This window comes from Callospermophilus lateralis, chromosome 11 (assembly GCF_048772815.1).
Source record: "Callospermophilus lateralis isolate mCalLat2 chromosome 11, mCalLat2.hap1, whole genome shotgun sequence".
NCBI lineage: Eukaryota > Metazoa > Chordata > Mammalia > Rodentia > Sciuridae > Callospermophilus > Callospermophilus lateralis.
Window position 1 is genome coordinate 48,823,984 of NC_135315.1, and position 20,529 is coordinate 48,844,512.

A 20,529-nucleotide genomic window follows, 5' to 3' on the forward strand; every position below is an offset into this window, starting at 1 on the left:
GTGGTACAACCCAGAGTGGTAAGTCAGGCCAGTGCAGGTGTGATCATTCCCTGGGTGCAACCCCCACCCATCCCTAGACCATTTTGCAACAGGAGCCATCAGGATATGATTTAAATAGGTTTATTTCTTCATTTACAAGAGGAATATATTTGGCTTCTCTCTTAAGACTCTGAGATTCACAATCAGCAGCTCTAAAAAATAAAGGAGCAGTTTGGCTTCCGGAAGGAAGAGGAGGCAACACTGGACCTGGTTCTTGTACAACAAGAAAACATTGCTGGGGCCCCGGCTGAGGCTGGGTGGAGGCCAGACTGGTCTTTGGGGGATACCATCCCCACCCCACTCCCTTGTCCAGCCCCCAAGGTGCCCCAGAGCTTGGTGGGGTGGGTATTCCACTAGCTAACACCACTGAAGCCACAGCCAGCCAGTAACTAAGGGGCAAAGGGAGCATTGTCCAAGCTCAGGGTCTCCTATGGGCCATGACAGCCCCCCTGGACCAGAGCCACCTTGATTGCAGCAAATGTGCAAGGGGGTATGGAGCAGTGGGGATAAGCTCCCCCAGGGGCTGGTGTGAGGTGGCAGCTTTACCCTAGTGTGTAGTTTCAAGGATAAGTGTGTGTGCACAAAGATGGGACTGGGTGAAGGCCTGCCCCGCCCCCAACCCAAGTTAGCTGGGAGTGTGTGTATGCGCGTGCCTGTGAACCACTGCAGCCTGTGGCTGGTGGTGTTGGCTATTGGACAGGCCTCAGCCTCCACAGACCATCTCCTGGGCAGGAAGCTGAGTACATAGCTGCTTCCTCCAGTAGCCAGAGCTCTGGCTACCGCCCCCTGGGTTCTGGGAATTGCTCTCTGGGCCCCATCCTTGGAAAAAGCTCTGCCAGCCTGGGGGGAGGGAGTGGGCCCCTAGCTATCTGGGTGTCAGTGAAGGTGCTCTAGGGGTCCAACAGGTGGGCTAATAGGTAGCTCCCAGAGATTTCAAGCCTGGTGTGCAGCTGCTGCCAGGGCCTCCACCCCTGCTGATGCCAGCTCCCTGTAAAGGGACAGTCCTCACCTGAGACCTCCAGGTGAAGAGCCAGCCTAAGGCAGCAGGGACAAGTGTCCTTCAGAGTGACCAGCCAGGGTAGGAAGCACCCAGTGAAGGGTGCTAAGTTCCATGTGCCAGCTTGAATCCAAGGTCAGAGCATAGTCTCTGTGCCAAGCCCTTCACGGGGCTTCAGAATTTGAATTGTGGCTCTGAGGCCTGAGCCATCTCTTCTCGGTATAGTCCAGCAACCACTGGGTCTTCAAAGCTGTGTAGAGTGCCTTGCCCAACATACTGTGCGGGGAAGTCCAGCCCCCTGGCCCCATGACCTCGGGAGGGCAGGGGCTTGCCCAAGATCACATAAGCTGGTGGCAGGCCAGGTTCTCCCAACACACCCACTTGGGGCTGTCTTCTCCCTTGGCCCCAGGGCCCCTGAAACCCAAACCCAGGACTGGGAATCTGTCCAACTGAGTGGCTCCAACACACACAGCCTTCCAGGTTAATTGAGGACGCAGCCTCCTCTTGGAGCCAGGGCCACTCAGCAGTCCTACGCCATAGAGAATGGGTGCCCAGCTGTGAGTCACACAGAAAGCTTTGGGACAACCCTGTAGGTCCGGGATGCTGAAGGACATCTCCCAGACTAGGGAGGAGCGAGGGTTCTTCACTGTCCCAGCAGCACCTGAAGTGGGAGATGTTAGGTCAGAGGTGAGGCTTTGGGGGCACATTCCAAGCCTTTCCTCCTTCATTTCTTTACTGTTTGGGCCAACAGGCCTTGCACTGCCAGGAAGCTCTAGTTCCTGAGGCCAGGCCCTAAGGAAGATCACAGCAGGAGTTGGGCTCTGCCAGCTCTAGGAAGATTTGGAAGCACAAAGCTGGGGAGTTCCTGGTCAGTCCCAGCCCTGACCCACACTTCTGAGGGAGGGAGGGAGGGAGGGAGGGAGCTAATCTACCAGAAGCCTGTCTGCCTTGCCTAAATCAGTAATCTTGGGGCAACACTGCAAGAAGAGACCAAACCCAGGGTTGGTGGGATGAGCTTCTCAGGGATGTCAGGGAAGTTGCTCCCCTAATACCCTGTCCCTCTCCCACAGGCCTGTGGCCTGCACTCACCACCTCAGACTTTCATGGATGCGGGTGGCATCACCAGCTGGTTCACCCTGGGGGAGAGACGGGCGGGGGTCAGGGTGGCGCATCAGCGGGGGCCGGGCCCGGGCACAGCTCTGGCACATCGCATCACAGGGGCCGGCTGACCGGAGGTGCTGGGCAGGGACCTCGTCAACCCCAGGGGGAGGTGGGAGAGCCCAGGGGTGAGGAGAGAGAGAGAAAGAGAGGAGTAAAGAGAAGAGGAGAAAGAAGTCAGAAAATGAGAGGAAAAGGAAGGTTAGAGGGTCCCAGCTCTGAAAACCCTGGACCTAGGAACCCAAACCCCATCTAGAACCACTGCAGACTACCTGGGGCCACTACTGGCCCAGTGTGTGATGGAGGCTGGGAGCTGGTCCTTGGTAAGGCCTGTGGCCCAGGTGTGGTGGGGCTGGGCCCTGGACTACAGCAGCAGGTTACCCCCACCCCAGGACAGCGTGGAGGGGCTGCCACGCTGTCCCTGCTTCACAGGGCCACCCCCTGCCCCACTCACTGCTGCTCAGCCTTGGCACGGTCACTGAGGAAGAAGAGAGCAGTGGCGAGGAAGAACATGCCACCCAGGACCACGACGAAGGGGCAGAGCATGAGGGCATAGCCCAGGCTCAGGAACTCCCAGAGCGGGGAGTCCTTGGTGCTCTGGCGGATCAGGTCCGAGATCTGTGAGGATTTGGTGGGGATGGGGGTGAGGGCAGGGCCACCTCCTGGATTTCCCCAACCTCCCCAGGCCAGTCCCACTCTCTGAGCCACTCACAAAGCCTATGAGGTAGGGGCTTCCGGCATCGCCCAGCAGATGAGAGGTGAAGCTCTGCAAGGCCACCGCGGTGGCCCGGCGGGTGGGAATGACCACATACTGCAGGAGACAGAGGCAGTCAGTGGCCGGAGGGGCCAAGCCTACCCCACGCCCAGTCCTATTCCTACAGTATGATACTTCCAAAGTCCTACTGCCTCGGACTCCTGCCTTGGTGTCTTCCCCTTGCCCCTGGGGGTTCTTCTGTCCCCTTCCCCTGCCCTCTCCTTACCTGCCTATCCTGTAGGTATGACTGTCCCTGTGGTTCCTCTGCTCTTCCTGCCTGGAGCTGTGTCATACCCACAAACAGCTCTGGTCACTACTGTCCCCAGCCCAGCCCACTCTATCCTACTCTAGACCTCCGCCTCAGACAGAAACCTTCATCTCCATCCCTTACCACATCCAATCAAGGAGAGAACAGTTTGGGGGTTCCCCGGTACCAGCCCACACCAGCTTCTTCAGGCCAGAGCTCTTTGGGCCTTTGGGAAAAGCTGAACCCTGAGGAAGAGCTGCCGCCTTCCCAACCCACTCTCCCTCTGCTCAGGATGCTCTGCACTTGGCAGGAAGCCAGGTGCTATGGTCAGTGGACACTGATGCCCAGAGAGGAGCCAGCCATTCCTGTGGATCACACGGAGTCCTGCAGCTCTAGAACTAGAACTATGGCCTCTTGGCCTCTTGCCCTCACCTCCCACCAAACATCTTGTGTCCCCCTCCATGTAGACCAAGCAAGACTAAGGCTGGAACAGTGGAACAGGTGCCTGACCAGAAAAGCTTCCTCTTGAATCTATGGGCTCCCCAAGTACTAAATGCCAAGAATGGCTGGGCCTCAGACACACCCCCATCAGTCCAAGCAGGCTCTGACTCCCCTCCAAGTCAGACAGAAAGGGTGGCAGAGGAGCGAGGCAGGCAGCGAGTGAGTGCCCTTTGCCCCTGAGCCCCAGCCTCATCAGCTCAAGGTTGTGGACAGTGTGGGAGCAGTCAGCATCCACGGGGCACCATAACTGGGGGAGAGAGACCTGGATCTCCCAGGTTAGATTAGATTGCGTGGCCCCATTTCCAGCAATAATTAGTCACTTAACTGTGACACTTAATAAACTAGGACATGATTTCCCTGGGATCCAGACCTTGTCAGCAGCTGTCCGGGGCTGCCCCTGGGGATGAGGCAGGGAGGAAGTGCTGCCTGGCACCAAGGGCTCTTGACGTACACAGACTGGCTCCCTGCTTCACTCTGGGGCCATCCAACCCCTGCCACCACCCAGCTCTGCACTGAGACACAGAACTGAGTCAGAAGCCCACCACCTCCACCCAGCCATGGACTGATGGAGACAAAGAGCGATGGCAAGGGGAAGCAAAGAAGAGGGAGGCTTGGGGCGGGGCAGAGCAGACTTCCTGAAGCAGAGGGCTAGCAGGGGCCCAGTGCCAGACAGACTGTGACCTCCTGGGCCATCCCATGTTTTCAGGCCAGATTCAGAGCACCCTCAGGATCTTTCTCCCCTACACCTCCAGACATTCTCCCCCACGCCAGTCCTCTGTACTTCTTCTCTTAGTCCTCTCCTGACCCTGACCAGGAGGGTCCCCAAGGACTGCAACAAGGGTCATATCCACCCTGCAACCCCCCCAGAGTACCACAAGTAACTAGACCCACTGCCCACTCCTGGCTCCTCCCAGGCTGCTCCCGTCCCCACCCAGGGACACAAGCCCCTGCCGGCTGCTCAGTCAGCCCTTTGTCCCTGGCCGGCTGGTCTGCAGCCCATTGTTGGCCCTGTGAAGACAGCCTCTGTCCATCCAGCCCAGCCGCAGGCCCACAGGCAGGCAGGCGTGCCTGGGACCCAGGCTGAGCCGGGAGGGCAGAGTCCGTGGACTCTGGGGGAGGAGTGCTGGCAGGCAGCACCACCTCGGTGCCAGCCTGGCACCACCAGCCTCCCAGCCACAAACCTGAGCCTCCAGACAACTCCCTTTTCCCACTCCCACATTTTATCCTGGCTGCCGGCTCAACCCTGTTTTCAGGGCCTGCCCTGGTGTAGACCTCCAAATCTCTAATCCACTCCCTGCCTCTGGGTTCACCCTCCCAGCAGGCCTCCCTGCCGAGCCCTGCCAGCTCTCCCACCTCCTCACATGCTTCCCCAGCTGCCCCTGTGAGGTTAAGGCCTGGGTCAGCACATGGTGACCTCAGCCTGCCCGGCTCACCATGAGGATGTCCGCAGTGATGGCCCAGTTAGAAAATAGCAGTGTCTCCCCAACGAAGATACAGATCTAGCCAGGAGAGAGAGAGAGAGAGAGAGAGGGAGAGAGAGAGAGAGAGAGAGAGAACAATCATCAGGTGAGCCCTCCACCCCCTGGCAGCCCCTTCACACTGGCTCCTATCATGGGGCCCCAAAGCCTCCATCCCCCGCCTCCTGATGGTCAGGCTCTTGAGGAATGGGTCAAGCCATGCCCACAGCGCTGAAGGACACCCAGAGGCCCTGAACTGAGCAAAGGCAGGCAGGCGGCCAGAGGACAAGAGCCTCCCCGTGGGGACAGAGGGTTCAATGAGTCAAACTGCACTTCCAAGCCCCCGAGCCTCCTGCCCCCCTACACTCACATAGGCGCCCACAATGCTGCTCTTGGCAGCCACGAAGATCAGGCAGATGAAGATGGCGGAGCCCAGCATTCCCACAGCACACACCAGTGGGTCGGCCCGCTGGGTCCTCAGGCGGCACCAACGTGTAGCTCCTGCACCCGTGACCACGCCCAGGAAGCCCGTAAAGCAGGTGATGGCCCCGAAGATGAGGCTATGAGGACACAAGACAGTGTGGGGCATGAGTGGAGTGGGGCATGAGTGAAGGGGGACATGGCTGGGGCAGAGGTGCCCTCTCATCCAGTGTTCCTCACCACCCAGGGCCCGGCTGAGCAAGGCCTACCTGTCCTTGGCCCCACAGGGCGGGCTGCTACAAGGCTCTGCTGTCTTCTGCACAACTTGGGCACGGTGCAGATAGAGCGGGATCCACATGCCCAGGGCCCCTGTGGCGAAGGACACGGCGGACGTGGCCAGGGAGGAGAAGACATAGCTGCGGCTGGGGAAAGGCCAGGACAATGACACTGAGCTGAGGCCAGAAGTCCCAGCAGCTGGAGTAAGCAGCCCCATGCATGGTGGCCCAGGAGGCTGCCTCTTCTCCCCCACACCCAGGTAAAAGTCTGCCTCCCCCAAACAGGCCTCACCCCACACAGGCTCCAGGGTGAGGCTTCAAGCTGCAGGAATAACCAAGTCTAGGGGCCAAAATGTCACTGCCAGCACTGCAGACTCCCAGATAGCAGGTGTCCGGGTGAGGGTGCTGGGCGGGCCACTCCAGGAGCAGGGCCCTCACGTGGCCGCACCCCTCCTTCTCCCTACAAGACTCCTCCCAGCAGTACTCACTTTCGGATCAGAGCCTTCATGTCCCGGAGCCACGATGTCCGTGCCTTGAGCTGTCCCCCGAGCTGGTCGGCATGACCTCTCTTAGTGGCTGGGACTAGGACAAGGATGAGTGTTCCTGTGATCATGCCCAGGACAGGGGACACCTGGCAGAGTGGGAAGCGTGAAGTCAGGACACTAGGGTCCTGTGAGCTTTGTTTGTGCCCCTTGAGGGGCTCAGGCAAGCCACACCTTCCCTAGGTTCCAGACCCTTCCTCTGGGCTAAGACCCGTCCAGCCTTCCTGTCAGGACCACTGAGGAAAGTGACTGGGGATGAGGTCAGAGAAGGGTTCGGGGCTTCAAAGTGAACTGTCCCATCCAGAGGGGAGGAGGCAAGAAAGACTGATAGGCTGAAAGGAAGGAGGGAGGGATACATGGGTGATTGAATGAACAAGGGAAAGACAAAGATGTGTAGATGGAGAGAGAGATGGAAGGACAATCTTGAGGGAAGAAAGAGAAAGTTCCTGAGGGTGGAGAGCCAAAGACCAGCCCTGCCCAATCCCCTGGGGCTGGGAGTGTTCCTAGACCTGTGCCTCACCCCTTGGGGCACTGGGAAGTGACTGGCTGTGCATGAAGCCTCCAGCTAATAGATCAGGTAGGCTATCCTTGAGAGATGCCCTTGTGGGTCACTTTGGGTCTTCCCTGTGTCCAGCCTAGTATCAAGAACTGACTCCAATGCTCCAGGCCTCTGTCCCCTACAGGAGAGAGGCCCCACAGCAGCCCAGATTCCTACACAACAGTCCCTGAATCCACTAGCCCATGAGAAAAGAGAAATTTGTCCCCACCCCCGCAGGCCTGGGAGCCCTTGGGCTGGGGAGTTCCTATCCATGCCAGCCCCTCTCGCCCCCCACCAAGAAATTCCACGGAGGCTGCTCCCTTCCTGCTTTTGAGGAAAAAACACTTTGTCTTAGGCTTCCGCTCCTCCGAGAGACGGGGGATCTCTGTTTCCTCCGATTGCACTGTCCTGGGGCCTTGGTAACTTGCCCCCAACCCTCTGGCGGGACAGGAAGTGGCTCCAGACCCCAAGGGCCTCCACATAGAGGTCTTGTCCCAGCCTCACCCTAGCACAGAGCCAGGACTGGAAGCAGGAAGCTCCGCCATGGATCTGGAATTTCCTGACAAGGTGAGAGAATCCTTCGTCCTGTCAACCTGGGGCTGGGCAGGGGTGGGGGTGGGGGTTAGGGATGTTTCCAACCCTGAGACTGAGGCCCCGAGAGCAGTGAGGCTGTCCAACTCCCACAAGACCTCAATCTGGACTAATCTAGAAGGACAAGACCACAGAGGCCAGGTTGCCACTGGAGAGTCTGCTCGAGGCCTGTGCCCTAGCCCGGGCAAAGCTGGCATCTCTGGACCAGCAGGGGCAAGGGCTGGACTCGGGGGGGTGACCTCATGGGAGGGTGCCTAGGCCTTACCCGCAGGGCCCAGTGCCAGTCTCCAGCCGCCTGCTTCACACTGGAGCCAGTGATGTAGCCCAGGCCGCTGCAGAGGAGACAGACACATGTCAGCGTATGCAGAGACAGGGACTGGGGTGGGGGGGTGCGTTCCCTGGTCTACAGGGCAGGCCACCTGCCCTCACCACTCAGCCAGCCAGCCAGCCAGGCATCGGGTCAGGGAATTCTCCAAGGCTGACTACCCAAGTGTCTGGTTCACTGAAGGGGTGGTGGGAAGACCCCTCCTGGATCCTCACCCAAACCAAGACACCTCCCCTCTCACCTGCCCAGTGGGATGGCAAAATAGAAGACAGACAGCATGAGTGTGCGCGTGTTCTTGGTGAAGAGGTCGCCAATGATGGTGGGCGCGATGGTGGAGTAGCTGGCCTCGCCAATGCCCACCAGACCCCGGGACAGGACCAGCAGCCAGAAATACTATAGGGGGAAGGACAGAGAATGCTGGGGACGGCCCTGCCCTGCTCCTCGGCCTGCACATCCTTGCCTCCTCTGTGCACCCCATGCCCTTCAGGGTCCAGGAGCCATGAGAGGAGATGGAACACAATCTTTGCCTTAGTGGTGACTCCAACCCCAGGCCACCCAGGCTTCAGGGTACCCCGACACCCAGGTTGAGAGCAGTATGGCTCTTGGTCCCCATAAGCACTAGGGATATAAGCCTGTGTCTCTACCTGGGAGACTTCTTCCCCGATCATGGCCCCAACTTAGGAGCCGCAGGTCACCCCTCAACTCTGTGCTCATCCCCCAAGTACGGCAGGTGGGCCAATCCTGGCAGCACTGAGAGCCCAGTGTGAGCAGGGAACACGCAGAGCAGCCCAGAGGGCTCAGAGTCCCTCCCCCACACACACATCAAAGGGCAAAGCCAGCTGAGCAGGGAAGGGTGGGGCCATGCCAGCTGCTGGTGGTCCTACCCCTTTGATGTGAACCTGCCCCCTCGGTCCCCCCAGCTGCCCAGGGCCTGAGAACCCAGCCTGGTCATCTTTCCCCAGCCCCACCCTGACCACCCATCCGGCCAGCATCGCCCACATCCAGCCTCCCCCGGGCTCCCCGATTCCCTCTCTCTAGTCTCTCCTCTGGCTCCTGGCAGGTCCTCTGCTATAGTGTTGGCCCTTCACCTTGACCTCCTTGTTTCTGTAGCCATGTCACCCACTCCCCCCAGACTCCTGGTCTTCCCTTAGCTCTTTTGCCTGATTCTCTTCCTGGGACTCATCTGCCCATAGCCTTTGCCTCTGGGCTGTCTGGGTTTTTTTTTTTTTTTTTTCTGTATTGATTTATATTAGCTTTTTCTCCACAGAGCTTGATCCTTTATCATCTGTGTCCCCGCCAGCTTCTGTCATTTTTCTCTCCACTTTGTTTATGGAGAGTTTACACCCTTTTGCAGGCTTCCGGATATTCTCTTTGATTTGATGCCGTCAAATCTGTTGATTTTTCCTGAAAGCCTTGTTCAGGAAGGCCTACTCCATCCCCAAAAACACAAAAACATTTCTCTTCTATTTTATGTGTGTTATGTTTGAGAGAGAGAACGAGAAGTGGGGAGGTGCGTCAATCATCCTCAGCACAGTAGCCAGCCACTCCACCCACGGAAGCCCATGGGACCGTGTACTTGCTATGAATCCGTCTGTGCCTGCATTGCACATGTAGGTACCAATAAACAGCACTCAGTGTCCTCTGTGTGCTTGGAAAACATGCACGTAAAAGGGACCATTCCAAATCCTGCCACTTGCTTTCCCGCTCATTCTTATCTTTTTGAAACCCATTTGCACTGGTTAGCACAGATCTAGTTCATCCTTCCATTGCCCAGAGTCTCACAGTATTAATACACCCCATTTATCTGTGCAGTCCCCTAGACAGCTTCCTCTTTTATTTTCTAGGACAGTATTATAGCGAGCACCCATGCACACGCGAGCCTACAAGTTAAGAGTTGCTCTCTTGTCTGAATAAGGTTGGGCCAAGCAGGGTGCACAGGGAGAATTTTACAATTTCTTGCCATTCTGATCTCCAAAGAGACTCCTACCAATTTACACTCCCCACCAACAGCGCCTGAGTCCCGGATTCCCCACAGCTGTAATAACACTTGGTATTGTCAGCCTTTTTAATTGTCGCCAATCTGATGGGTGTGAAATGGTATCTCATTGTTGTTTTAATTTGCATTTCCCTGATTACTCGAGAGGCTGAGCCATCCCTTCCTACATTTATTGGCCGCTTGTGTGTTTTCTCCTGGAAAGGCCTATAACGATCCTGGGCTTGTTTTTCTACTGGGTTATTTGTCTTTTCCTTGTTGATTTATAGTTCCAGATTTTTAACTCGTGTTTTGGCTTAACTTTTCGCCTATCTGGAATTCATTTTGCAGTATGGTTTGAAAACCAGATCAAACTTTATTTTTGATCCAGATATAGATAGTTCTCCCCAAGCCACTGATCTGAGATGCAACTTTTATCTTACATTAAATCCCCGTAGACACGAGGACTCGGTTTCATTGACCTCTAAGTCTATCCCTCGCTACTGTAGTTAGAATAGCCATTAATTTGATAACTGATAGGGCAAATTCCCCTCTCATTGTTATTTTTCACATTGTTCTTGGCTGTTCCTGGGCATTTTCTCTGCCAAATTAACTCCAGAATCACATTGCCAAGGTCCACCAAAAACCCCCATGGGACTCGGGCTGTGATCGCAATGAATTTACAGATTAATTGGAAGTGATCTGTTCCTCTGCCTTTGTTCATCTTCTCTCCCCAACTCAGAAGGAAACCAAATCTTGGTATTGTGGTCCAGTATTCACTGGTCAGTCCCAGAAGCAGCCCCAGGGGTCTCCTTGGGGCAGGACAAGGCCCAGGGAGGCCCGAGAGGCTTCTGGTCCAGTCTCTATGTCCTACTGTGGCTGCCAGGCTGCACCTGGCACTGGGCCTGGAACTCCCCTAAGCCTGACCCTCCTCCATGAAGCAAAGTTGTTCCCCACAAATCTGCAGGTTCTTTGCCCTCACCTTCACTCTCCCCTTCATCAGTGTGAATCTGACCCTGACCTTGTCCTTGTTGAAACTTTTCCAGGGCTCAACAGGCACACCAGTCCCACCATGAATCAGTCCCTGCCTTCTTTCCAGCCAAAACACTCACCTCCTGGTTCTCTCGACACCTCTGCCATTCTGCACCTGTGGGTGTACTCCTCTGTCCAGGACATCGTCACCAACAGACCTAGCCTCCCAGTCCCAACTGCCTGGCTCAAGTGCTACCTCCTCTAGGAAGGTTTCCCTGACCCCACAGATTGCAAGAAGCTGTGCTGTCTTTCATGAGAACTCAGCACATTGCAGGTCTTAAGGCTCCAAGCCAGGGGCTCCTGTCACATCTGCCCAACCCAGGCTCCCAAGGTCAGGGCCAAACTGAAAGTTCTTGAACACAGATCCTGACTTTCCCCTTCTTCCTCCACCTCTCTCTACAGTAGCTGTCCATGATTGCCCACCCTCTGCTTGAATACTCCTAATGATGGGGAAACTCACTACCTCCCAGGGCAACATATCTCCTCTTTGGAAGAAAGAACAGAAATAGAGCTGTGTTGAACATTTTCCATGTTCCAGGATCTGGACATTCATTAACTTACTTGTTTCCCCACAAGAAACTTTCAAGTATTATCCCCATTTTAATAATGAGGAAATTGAGGCTCAGAGTTGTTCCAGGTCCCAAAGCTGAGTGGGCAACAAGAGTTGGGATACTCCAGCCCAGGACTGAGAGAGCCAAGCGAGAAGCATCTTTATTTGAATTGATGCTTCCTTCCCTGGAACTTGGACTCAAGCACGTGGCTGGCCATCTGACAAAGAGCAAATTGAACAAGAACCAGAAAGGGGAAGGGACTCACCCAGGGTCACATAGCAGGGCCAGGGCTAGAAGCCAAGGTCTTCACCCCTAGGCCAGATTTGTGTCCACATTCCTTGTACCTTTCCTGAGTCAGAGGGAGGCTCAGAAAGAGTCAGGATGTCACCCAGGCTGCACGGCCCTCAGTTACAGCCACTAGGTGTGGCTGTCCCTCTCTTATAGCCACCTAGGGAAGGCCTATCTGCACAGTTGATTTACAAAAGCTGTAAAGACCCCCCACCCCTGCCTTCTGCGCTGTTAAGGCACTGTCCGGGGTTCAAGTTAAGGAGCTGAAACTCCCAATCAAGGCGAACAAAGCTTTGTCACCCAATGGAGGGGCCAGGAGGGTGGGCCTCACCTGCTGGGGGATGAAGGAGCTGGAGAAGGTGACTGCCGACCAGAAGAAAATGCCGCAGCTGAGGATCACCTTTCTGTTGAAGCGGTCACCCAGGTAGCCGAAGATGGGGGCAGCCACCATGAAGCTGCAGATGAACACTGTGCGGGGAGAGGAAAGCTGGAGGGGCGGCACAGGGTCCCTAGGCTGGGCCCAGCTCCCCAAGGCCAAGTGCCCACGATACAAAGCTCAGCCTGGACCCCGACCAAGGAAGCTGAGCCCCTGCCCCAGGGAGGGAGAGAAGCCTGACTGGGTTAGGCTGATACAGAGACCACATCCTCTTTAATGCACGTCCATTTTGCCATTTTCTTTTCACGAAGTGCTGTGGTCAGGGCGCACCACCATATTTCAGCTCACCACCCACCGCCCCAGTGAGGAGACAGGTTCAGAGATGGAAGTTGACTTGTCAAAGCCCCACAGGCAATAAATGTCCTGTGGGAATCTTGACCTCCAGAGCCCATGTTCCTTACACTTTGCCACATAGCTCTCTTTATTGTACTTGGGAGAGAGGTTCAGAGAGAGGAAGGGATCTACCTAAGGTCGCACAGCCAATCAGGGCAGGACTGGGCCTGGCACGGCAGCTCTCAGTACCTGCCAGATCACCCAGCTACCTTCACTCCCAGGCTGCAGAGGCTTCCTGACGGTTTGTAACCCTGTCATGCATTCATTCATCTATTCATTCAACCGAAATGTTCTTGTTCCTATAATGTACCTGGCAATGTTCTAGGTGTTTGGGATACAGCAATGAATAAACAAAGTTCCTGCCCTCTCGGAGCTTTCTTTCTAGTGAGGAGAATAGACATAAATAAATAATAGTATATCAGATGGTGATATGTGCTAAGGAAGGTAAAAGGGCAGAAACAGGAAACTAAAAAAAACATGCACAAAATAGAGAAAGAGAAAGCAGAGGTTTCCATTTAAAATAGAAAGACTGAGCTGGGGTTGTGTCTCAGTGGTAGAGAGCTCGCCTAGCACGCATGAGGCACTGGGTTGGATCCTCAGCACCACATATAAATAAATAAAGTATTGTGTCCAACTAAATATATATACATATATATGTATTTTTAAAAAAATAAAATTAAGAAAAGAAGTATCAGAAAAGGTGACATTTCAGCAAAGATACAGAGGAAGTGAGGAAATAAATCATGCTACCATAGGGGTAAGAACAGCGAGTGCAAAGGGCCTGGGACAAGAGTGTACTTAGCATGTTTGAGAAAAAGCAAAGAGGCGAGAGGCTGGGGCGAGGGACCAAGAGGGCAAAGGGCAGAGACAGCGTTGAGAGGCCAGAGAGGGTAGAACAGTGTGGCCCACTGAGACTAGCGTGACTCCAGGGGTGAGAAGGGGAATACTAGAGGAAGCCGAGCTGGTTTGGTTCTTCCAGAACAAGGGAGCAGTAGAGCCTTAGAGGACTTCACAGGGAGGCCCCCCATCAGTGACAGGAAGGGGCTTAACGGTCACAGGAATGAAGAGACCTAGGAGGAGGCAGGGTAGACCCTAGGGCACATAGCAAGGCAGTCCCCTCCCTCCCCACGGAAGGCGGTCCCACAGCTGACAGGCAGATGGCCAGACAAAGGCCCAGTGGGCTGTCGCTGACCACCAGGCTGAATGTGTACATGGGCTCAGCTGTTCCCTCCATGGACCCAAGTCCCCAGGGAGACAGGGACTAAAAGAGGCAAGGGAAGGAAGGGGTGGGGCTGTGGTGGGGGTGAACAAGGGGAGAGAAGGCAGAGGGCAGAGGTCTCCTGACTAGGCTGGAAAGGTGTGGCTGTCCCTGTCTTATTCCAGCCCAGAGCAGGACAGCAGGTGTGTATGGGTGGGTTGGGGGACCTGTTAATCCAGTTCTGAGTGATTCGGGCCTTGGGCAGGATCAGCATAGAGGTGCACAAAGCTGGGCGCCAGAGACACTGCTTGGAGTCAAGTCCGGCTCTGTTCCTTCCTACCTGGGTAACCCTGGCCAGGCAACAAATTTTCTGGGTCTCCCCTTCCGTGGTGTGCTGGTAAGCGTGTAACAACTGGCTCTGTAAAAAGGGAGCCCGGAAGGGGGAATCTGCTAGGCAGCCTCTGCCAATCTCCATGGTGTAAACTCCTGCTGTGGCTGATGTCACATCACCTATCAGAGCTGGGAAGAGATGTGCCGTGACCCACCATTGTGCGGTTCCTTCCCCTCAGAAAATATAACATAATTAACCATCAGAGCATAGATAATAAAGTAGTAAAATAAGTAGGAAGTGATGACGTTTGAAAAACGTATTGTCTTGTTTTAATATAAATTATTTAATTGTAAGTTTATATAACTTAGTTTTTAACAATGGTTGCATCTAACAACCACTCGCACGGATTCCTGAAAATCTAACAATCGACTCTCATGAGCCAGTAGGAGCCAGTAGGAGCCAGCTCCGGCACGCCAACTTCCTCATCTGTAAAATGAAGATAAAAATAGCAGCTCCCCTGGGCTCCTGCTCCAGTCCTAGATGAGATAACACGGGTAAGGTGCTTCACGCCACACCCTGCCCAGAGCTGGCCAGCCCGGTCAACACTGGGCCCTTGTGTAGAACAGTCACAGCCGATATTATTTCCTCAAATCTAGAAAAAGAATGTTTTCCTGCTGAACCTGCCTCCCAGGAACTGCCTGAGATCAGATCAGGATGTGGGCAGGAAGGAGATTTCAGGGGCATCAGGACTTACACACGTTAGGGCTTTCTCTGTGCCTGTCTGTGCCAGGTGGGGGGGGTGGATGGAAAGATCAGAGTAGGGGATGCCCCCTGTCTGATCCCATCTATAGGTTGCCCCACTGAAAGGGCTAAATGGCTGGAGAACCAGCAAGGAGCACCATATCCTGCCTGGATAGTGAACAGAGGTTTCATGAAGGCAGTGATGTCCACGCTGGGCACTGAAGTGTGCATAGGAGCTTACTGTGATGATAGACCTCAAGTCAACAGTATGTACTAAAATGTAAATTCCAAATCCTCTGAGCAGTACGTATAAGGGTTGGCGGGGCGTAATGCCTATTGCTAAGACCTACACTTATCATTTCTGAAACACTGTAGGCGAGGCCTGGGACACACCCTCCACCTATTCACAATTTTCTCAGTGGATTCTCACTATTATCTTCATCTTACCAAGGAGACAATAGAGGCTGAGAGAAGTGATGTCACACAGTGAGTGTGGCCGAGACAGAATTTAAACCCCAATTTGGCTGACGCCAGAGTCCTTCCTCTAAATCACACCACAGGCTTGCCAGACTGGGAAGGGGTAAGGTCCCAGCTGATGTGCCCAAGGTCAGAGAAAGGTCAGGACACACTGGGGAGAGCAAGGAGATGGGTTGGGCTGTGGCATGGGTAAGGCCGTGGAGGAAGCAGGGGGAGATGAGGCCCTGGAGGGAGACTGGGCCCTGAAGACCAGGACCAGGTCTGGGTTCTAGAACCATGGTGTGCTCTGTTCTTCCCCAAGAAGGGGTCACTTAGAAAAGCACACATGGGGTGAGCAGAGGAGGCTGAAGCAGGTAACCCAGGCCTTGGCCAGACTCTGGGTGCCCTGCTCCATCCCGCTCTCAGGCCCACAGGGCAGCAGAAGAGAACTTACCCCTTCTGATCCCTGACCTTCTGCCTGCTCATGTGGGCATGGATAGGAGCAGCCGGAACCATGGATGGACTCCTTTCAGAAGCAGCATGCCCTGCCCCCACCTACCAGCCCCAGCCTGACCAAGGTCACCAAGTATCTGCATACTTTTAACTCACCTGAACCCCATCATTCTGTCCCCATTTTACAGATAGGGCCACTGAGACCCCAAAGGGTACAAAATTTTGCCCCAGACGACATAGACTGCCTGCCCCTCTGTGTCTTTCCCTTGGAGACAAAGAAATCCAGAGTCAGGAGGGAGATTGAGTCCATCTTTGTAGCCTCACCCACCACTACCCTACCCCACCCAGTCCCACACAGGAGGGAGGACCCCTGCCAGTCCTCAGGGGGACCTGGTACTGTAGGGGTAGAGACAAGAGGAGGAATTTTCCTGGCAAAGGAATTGTACCTAATGGGGACGCAGAGGCTCATTCAGCCAATAGGCAGCTCTGCAGGAAATACACTGGCCCAGGCCAGAAGCTTCCCCAGCCTGCCCCCCCACGCCCACCCCCCAGCCCGTGGTCTTTGTTTGTTGCGGGGAGCTTTCTGGCCAGACTGGCTGCCCCACCACCTGATTTGGGTAGGGGTGGCTTTCCCAGCAGTTCCCGCAGGAGGACATCCTGTGGCCGGGGTGTGGGGAAGCCCTGCTCAGCTCACGTGTGCTGAGCCCACAGGTCTGGGACAATGGAGCAGCAGGGCAGGACGCCAGGCCAGGGGGGCAGGGCCACAGGCAGCAGGGTGGGAGGGGAGAGCCTGATCCAGCAGCGGGAACTTGGGCTCAAAGCCTCACTCACTCTCTCTTCCTCATGGGCTGGCCCAAGGCCATCAGAAACACAGGGGGCCGGACAGGGTGCTGTCCACCTCCCCCAGTAGTCCCAAAGTCCAGGTTGCCAACGGCAGGCAGCCAGAAGCTCAAAGCACACGCACAGGGGACTCAGTGTCCTTGTAGGCAGGCACCCAAGACCCAGTCCATGGTGAGGGAAGCCACCCTCACCACATACCTCACATGTGGCCTGTTTGAACTCAGAAAATGGTCCTAGGGTTGGGATGGAGCTCAGTGACTGAATGCTTGCTAACAAGTGCAAGGCCCTAGGTCCAACCTCAGTACTAAAAAAACAAACACACACACACACACACACAAAAAAAAAAAAAAAAAAAAAAAAAAAAAAACAATGTGGTCCTGGTCCTGGAGCAAGAGAGGGCAAGATCTGAGCTAGGAGATCCCTGGCCTTCTACTTAAGAGCCTGCATTTAGTTCCTGCCTGGGCCTGGGCTGAACCAGGGCTATTTTTACAAAGCCCAAGCTCCAACTGACCCGTTATTTTGAGAGATTTGCCATCGTCCACATCCTGTGGGTAGGGACGGTGCTCCAGCAGGATGGATTGGGTGGGGGTCAGGCTGTGTCATTCAAGGACATCCCAGCCCATCCCAGCTAATGGGGAGGCCCCCAAACAGATGGCAGCCCACTATGGAAGCCCATCATGCTCAAATGTCCCACAGGAAGGACAGGAACCACCTCCCTTTTCATGTCCTGCTTGGGATAGAAACTTGTGGCCTCAGCAAGCAAGGCTCTTAGGCCACCTTCTGAAGGGGAGCCCTGGGAGGATGGTCAGAAGGGCTGCCCAGCCTTGCCTGCAGAACCCAGGCCTGCTGGAATGGAGGATGTCACTAAACTGGCCAAGCCCTAGGGGAGAGGAGTAAAGCCAAGAGACTTGGCCCCAAAGCACAGGCACTGTCTGGTTTCAGTCTGAGCTGGCTCTTCTTCCATCCCCACCTCCCCAACCCTTGCGCTTCCTCCTGACCCCACAAACCCCAACCCTGAGTGTGTTTTAACCTCCTCTGCCATCCACTCCTGCTCTGGGCTCCACCAGAACACCGTGGTACGTGCATCTTCTGTCTACTCTGCTCCAAAACCTTCTCTGGCTCTCCATTGCCCCAAGACAAAACTGGAGATCTTATCCCAATCTGCAAGCCTTTCACAGTCAGACCCACCCACTGCCCTGCCTCCTGTCCCTCCATTCTCCCTACTCCAGCAAACAGCTGACAAACCACAGCTCACTAAAGCCAGGCACTGTCACAAACGTCACTTTTACTCTCTTCCCTGTGCTACATTTATGCCAATCCTTCAGCCCACAGTCAGAATTACAGCTAATAATTCTCATTTGCTAATAATTCTCATTTGCTAATAATTCTCATTTGCTAATTTTTCTTTTCAACTACATCTATTCTGCTTGTTAACCCATCAGATTAACACATTTTTTATTTCAATACCTACATTTTTCCCTTCTAGAACTTCGGGCTTTTAAACATCTCCCCGTTCTTTTCTCATAATGTGCTATTCTTGTCTTATCAATCCTAATCTTTCTTTTGAACTTTGAAAATTAAGCTCACCTAATTTTAAAGTCCTTTTAAAATGAGTCTATTCTCTGTAGTTTTTCAGGCAGCTTTAGGGCCCTCTCGTGAAGACGAGTTTCCTGCTGGGTGTGGTGGTGCACCCCTGTAATCCCCAGGAGCTCAGGAGGCTGAGATAGGAGGATCATGAGTTCAAAGCCAGCCTCAGCGTCTTAGCAAGCCACATAGCAACTTAGTAAGACCCTGACTCAAACTAAAATATAAAAAAGGGCTAGGAATGTGGCTCAGTGGTTAAGTACCCCTAGGTTCAATCTTCAGTACCCCCCCAAAAAAAGAGAGATGAGTTTCCTGTGTGGTTTGTTAATTTTGAATTTGAGTTTGCTGGGAATTTTCATCTGGGCCCCATGCAGGCTCTGAGATATGAACAGTTTGGGATTTGCTTCTTTTGGATCCCCTAAAAACACAGAGCCTCCATAGAGAAGGTCCCAGTGCTGTAAGGAATAGGAACAGGAACCAGCCTCTCTACATAAAGCCAGAGCCAGGAAGAAAGTGTCCATCTGTGTATAGAGGCTCTACCAGCACAAGTGCCTGCCAGCTTGGAGCACAGTTTGGAATCGGGGAACTTGCCTGAGCTCTGGGAAGGACACTGAATCACCCCCCTGACCCTGGAGCCCAAGCCTGCACTGCCCAGTCATCAGAATGAAGAAGCCCTGAGCCAGGAAACTGGGACAGACTGTGATGCTTTGATGAATCTTGGTGATGAACATGTGAAAATTTGTTGTATTCGACTCTCTACTTTCACATACGTTTAAAATATTCCATGAAAAAAAATGTTTATATTAAAAATACTATAACAAGTGTCGAAGGCATGAATCTGATCTCTAAATATTCTGAATTAGTTGGCTTTGATTCCAGCTCCCACTCCAGTTTTTGACTTCAGCTCCCTGCTTCTGACACCTGGGAATTTCCCCATTAGCTTTAGCTTTCAAGCTCAGCCATGTAATTTAAACGTGTTTTCTTGGCATATTTTATCTAGCTTGGAGGGGAGAGGAAGGTTTCCTCGTATCTACTGAATCTGACAAACCGGCTACATAAAAGTCCTTTCCCCTGAACAAACCCTAACTCATCCTTCAAATCCCCCATTCAAATGTCCCCTCCTCAGAAGTCTTCTTCACATGCCACCTAGGTGGCTAGGTACAAACTCTCTACCATCCACCAGGGTCCCACAGTCCCCCCTATGCCTGAGCGGTGATCTGATGAGCCATCAACAGAGGGAACCTACCTGAGGGCAAGGACTGAGTCTGGGCAGAACCCAGCATGGAGCCTGCCAAACGGTAGGTTGAGAAGCAGCTGCCCCTTTAGATGTGGGTTATGGGGGATTCCAAAATTGCAAGACCCAAGAAAATTGCAAAAGCCATAGTTCTGCGGTGGGCTGTCACAGAGGCTAAGCTATGGTTCTTTCAGGTGACCCAGGAGCCTGGTCTGAGCAAGCAGCCAAGTGCAAGGGGAATGCTGAAAGTGGGCCCTTCCCAAACCAGTGATGTTCTGGTCCCAAGGGGAAACAGCAAGGGCAGGCCCAGGCCTAACCCTCAGTTACCCCCCACCCTGCCTCCCAGCCCAGCAGTCCCTTATGCCCACAAATAAGCAGGCTGCCACTCCCAGCCCTGGCCCTTTGATCCAGGCAAGCACCAACACCCAGCTGGCGCCCTCCACACCGGCTCCAACCTTATCAGGCTTGGGGAAGAGACAGGTGCCTGGGGCACAGGCCAATTAGGTGACTTGTTGAGTTACCCACTGAGTCACATCCTGGTCTAGCACGACTGGCTTCAATGGCCAAAGGGGTAAGGACACTCGGGGAACCATCCCAGGGGTGCCGGTTGTGGGTGGCAAGCTAAAGGCCACAGGGTAAGGACTCACACAAGAGAGTCTGCGAATGCTGGAAATTCTCACCAAGCCCAGAAATCTCACCCACCCCACTGAGATGCCAGACATGTGGACTCCCCCCAAAGCCAAGTGGGCTGCATCTACAGAGGCCTCCTGGGTCCCTATTCCAGGCCTGCTACTCTCTCACCATGAGACCTTAAGCAAGTTGGTTTGCTCTCTTGACCTGTCTCTTTGTTGGGCAAGTGAAGCCGGCAAAAGCTGTGTGGCCATTGGAAGACTCAAAAGAGATGATGCTTGTGGGTGATGTGTCTACATGGGCTGGGGATATAGCTCAGTTGGTAGAGTGCTTGCCTCGTATGCACAAGGCCCTGGGTTCAATCCTCAGCACCACCAAAAAGGAAAAAAAAAAAAAAAACTTAAGTGCAGAAGGAACCAGAGTACTGACCTGCACAGCTGTCTTGGGGCCAATGCCCCCCACCCTCTCCCTGGAAGGCTCTGTGGCCTTGAACATGTTTATGCAGGGGTGTTAAATGGAAGAGGATCAGGGTAGAGCCTCCTTCCAGATCAGTCAGCAAGGCCAGAACAATGAGACTCAGGGGCTGCAAGCTGGATGACTAGAGTG

At 54.3% G+C, this 20,529-nt stretch overlaps 1 protein-coding gene across 3 annotated transcripts in view; it reads right to left on the reverse strand.

The window, feature by feature from the left end:
• Positions 1 to 123: 123 nt before the first annotated feature.
• Spns2 (SPNS lysolipid transporter 2, sphingosine-1-phosphate) overlaps positions 124 to 20,529 on the reverse strand; it is a 36,726-nt gene continuing 16,320 nt past the window's right edge. Inside the window, exons 3-13 of one of the 3 annotated variants that reach the window (XM_076871738.1) lie at positions 12,019 to 12,155; positions 8,086 to 8,237; positions 7,785 to 7,851; positions 6,337 to 6,479; positions 5,843 to 5,995; positions 5,524 to 5,713; positions 5,130 to 5,195; positions 2,907 to 3,005; positions 2,649 to 2,812; positions 2,126 to 2,172; positions 1,611 to 1,697 (exon numbers count right to left, since the gene is read on the reverse strand). In XM_076871738.1, coding sequence (XP_076727853.1) covers positions 2,130 to 2,172; positions 2,649 to 2,812; positions 2,907 to 3,005; positions 5,130 to 5,195; positions 5,524 to 5,713; positions 5,843 to 5,995; positions 6,337 to 6,479; positions 7,785 to 7,851; positions 8,086 to 8,237; positions 12,019 to 12,155 — 1,214 coding nt within the window. In that variant the 3' untranslated portion in view covers positions 1,611 to 1,697; positions 2,126 to 2,129. Of the gene's footprint in view, positions 1,698 to 2,125; positions 2,287 to 2,648; positions 2,813 to 2,906; positions 3,006 to 5,129; positions 5,196 to 5,523; positions 5,714 to 5,842; positions 5,996 to 6,336; positions 6,480 to 7,784; positions 7,852 to 8,085; positions 8,238 to 12,018; positions 12,156 to 20,529 lie in introns of all 3 variants that reach the window. The other 2 variants (XR_013092736.1, XM_076871737.1) reach the window with 2 other exon arrangements.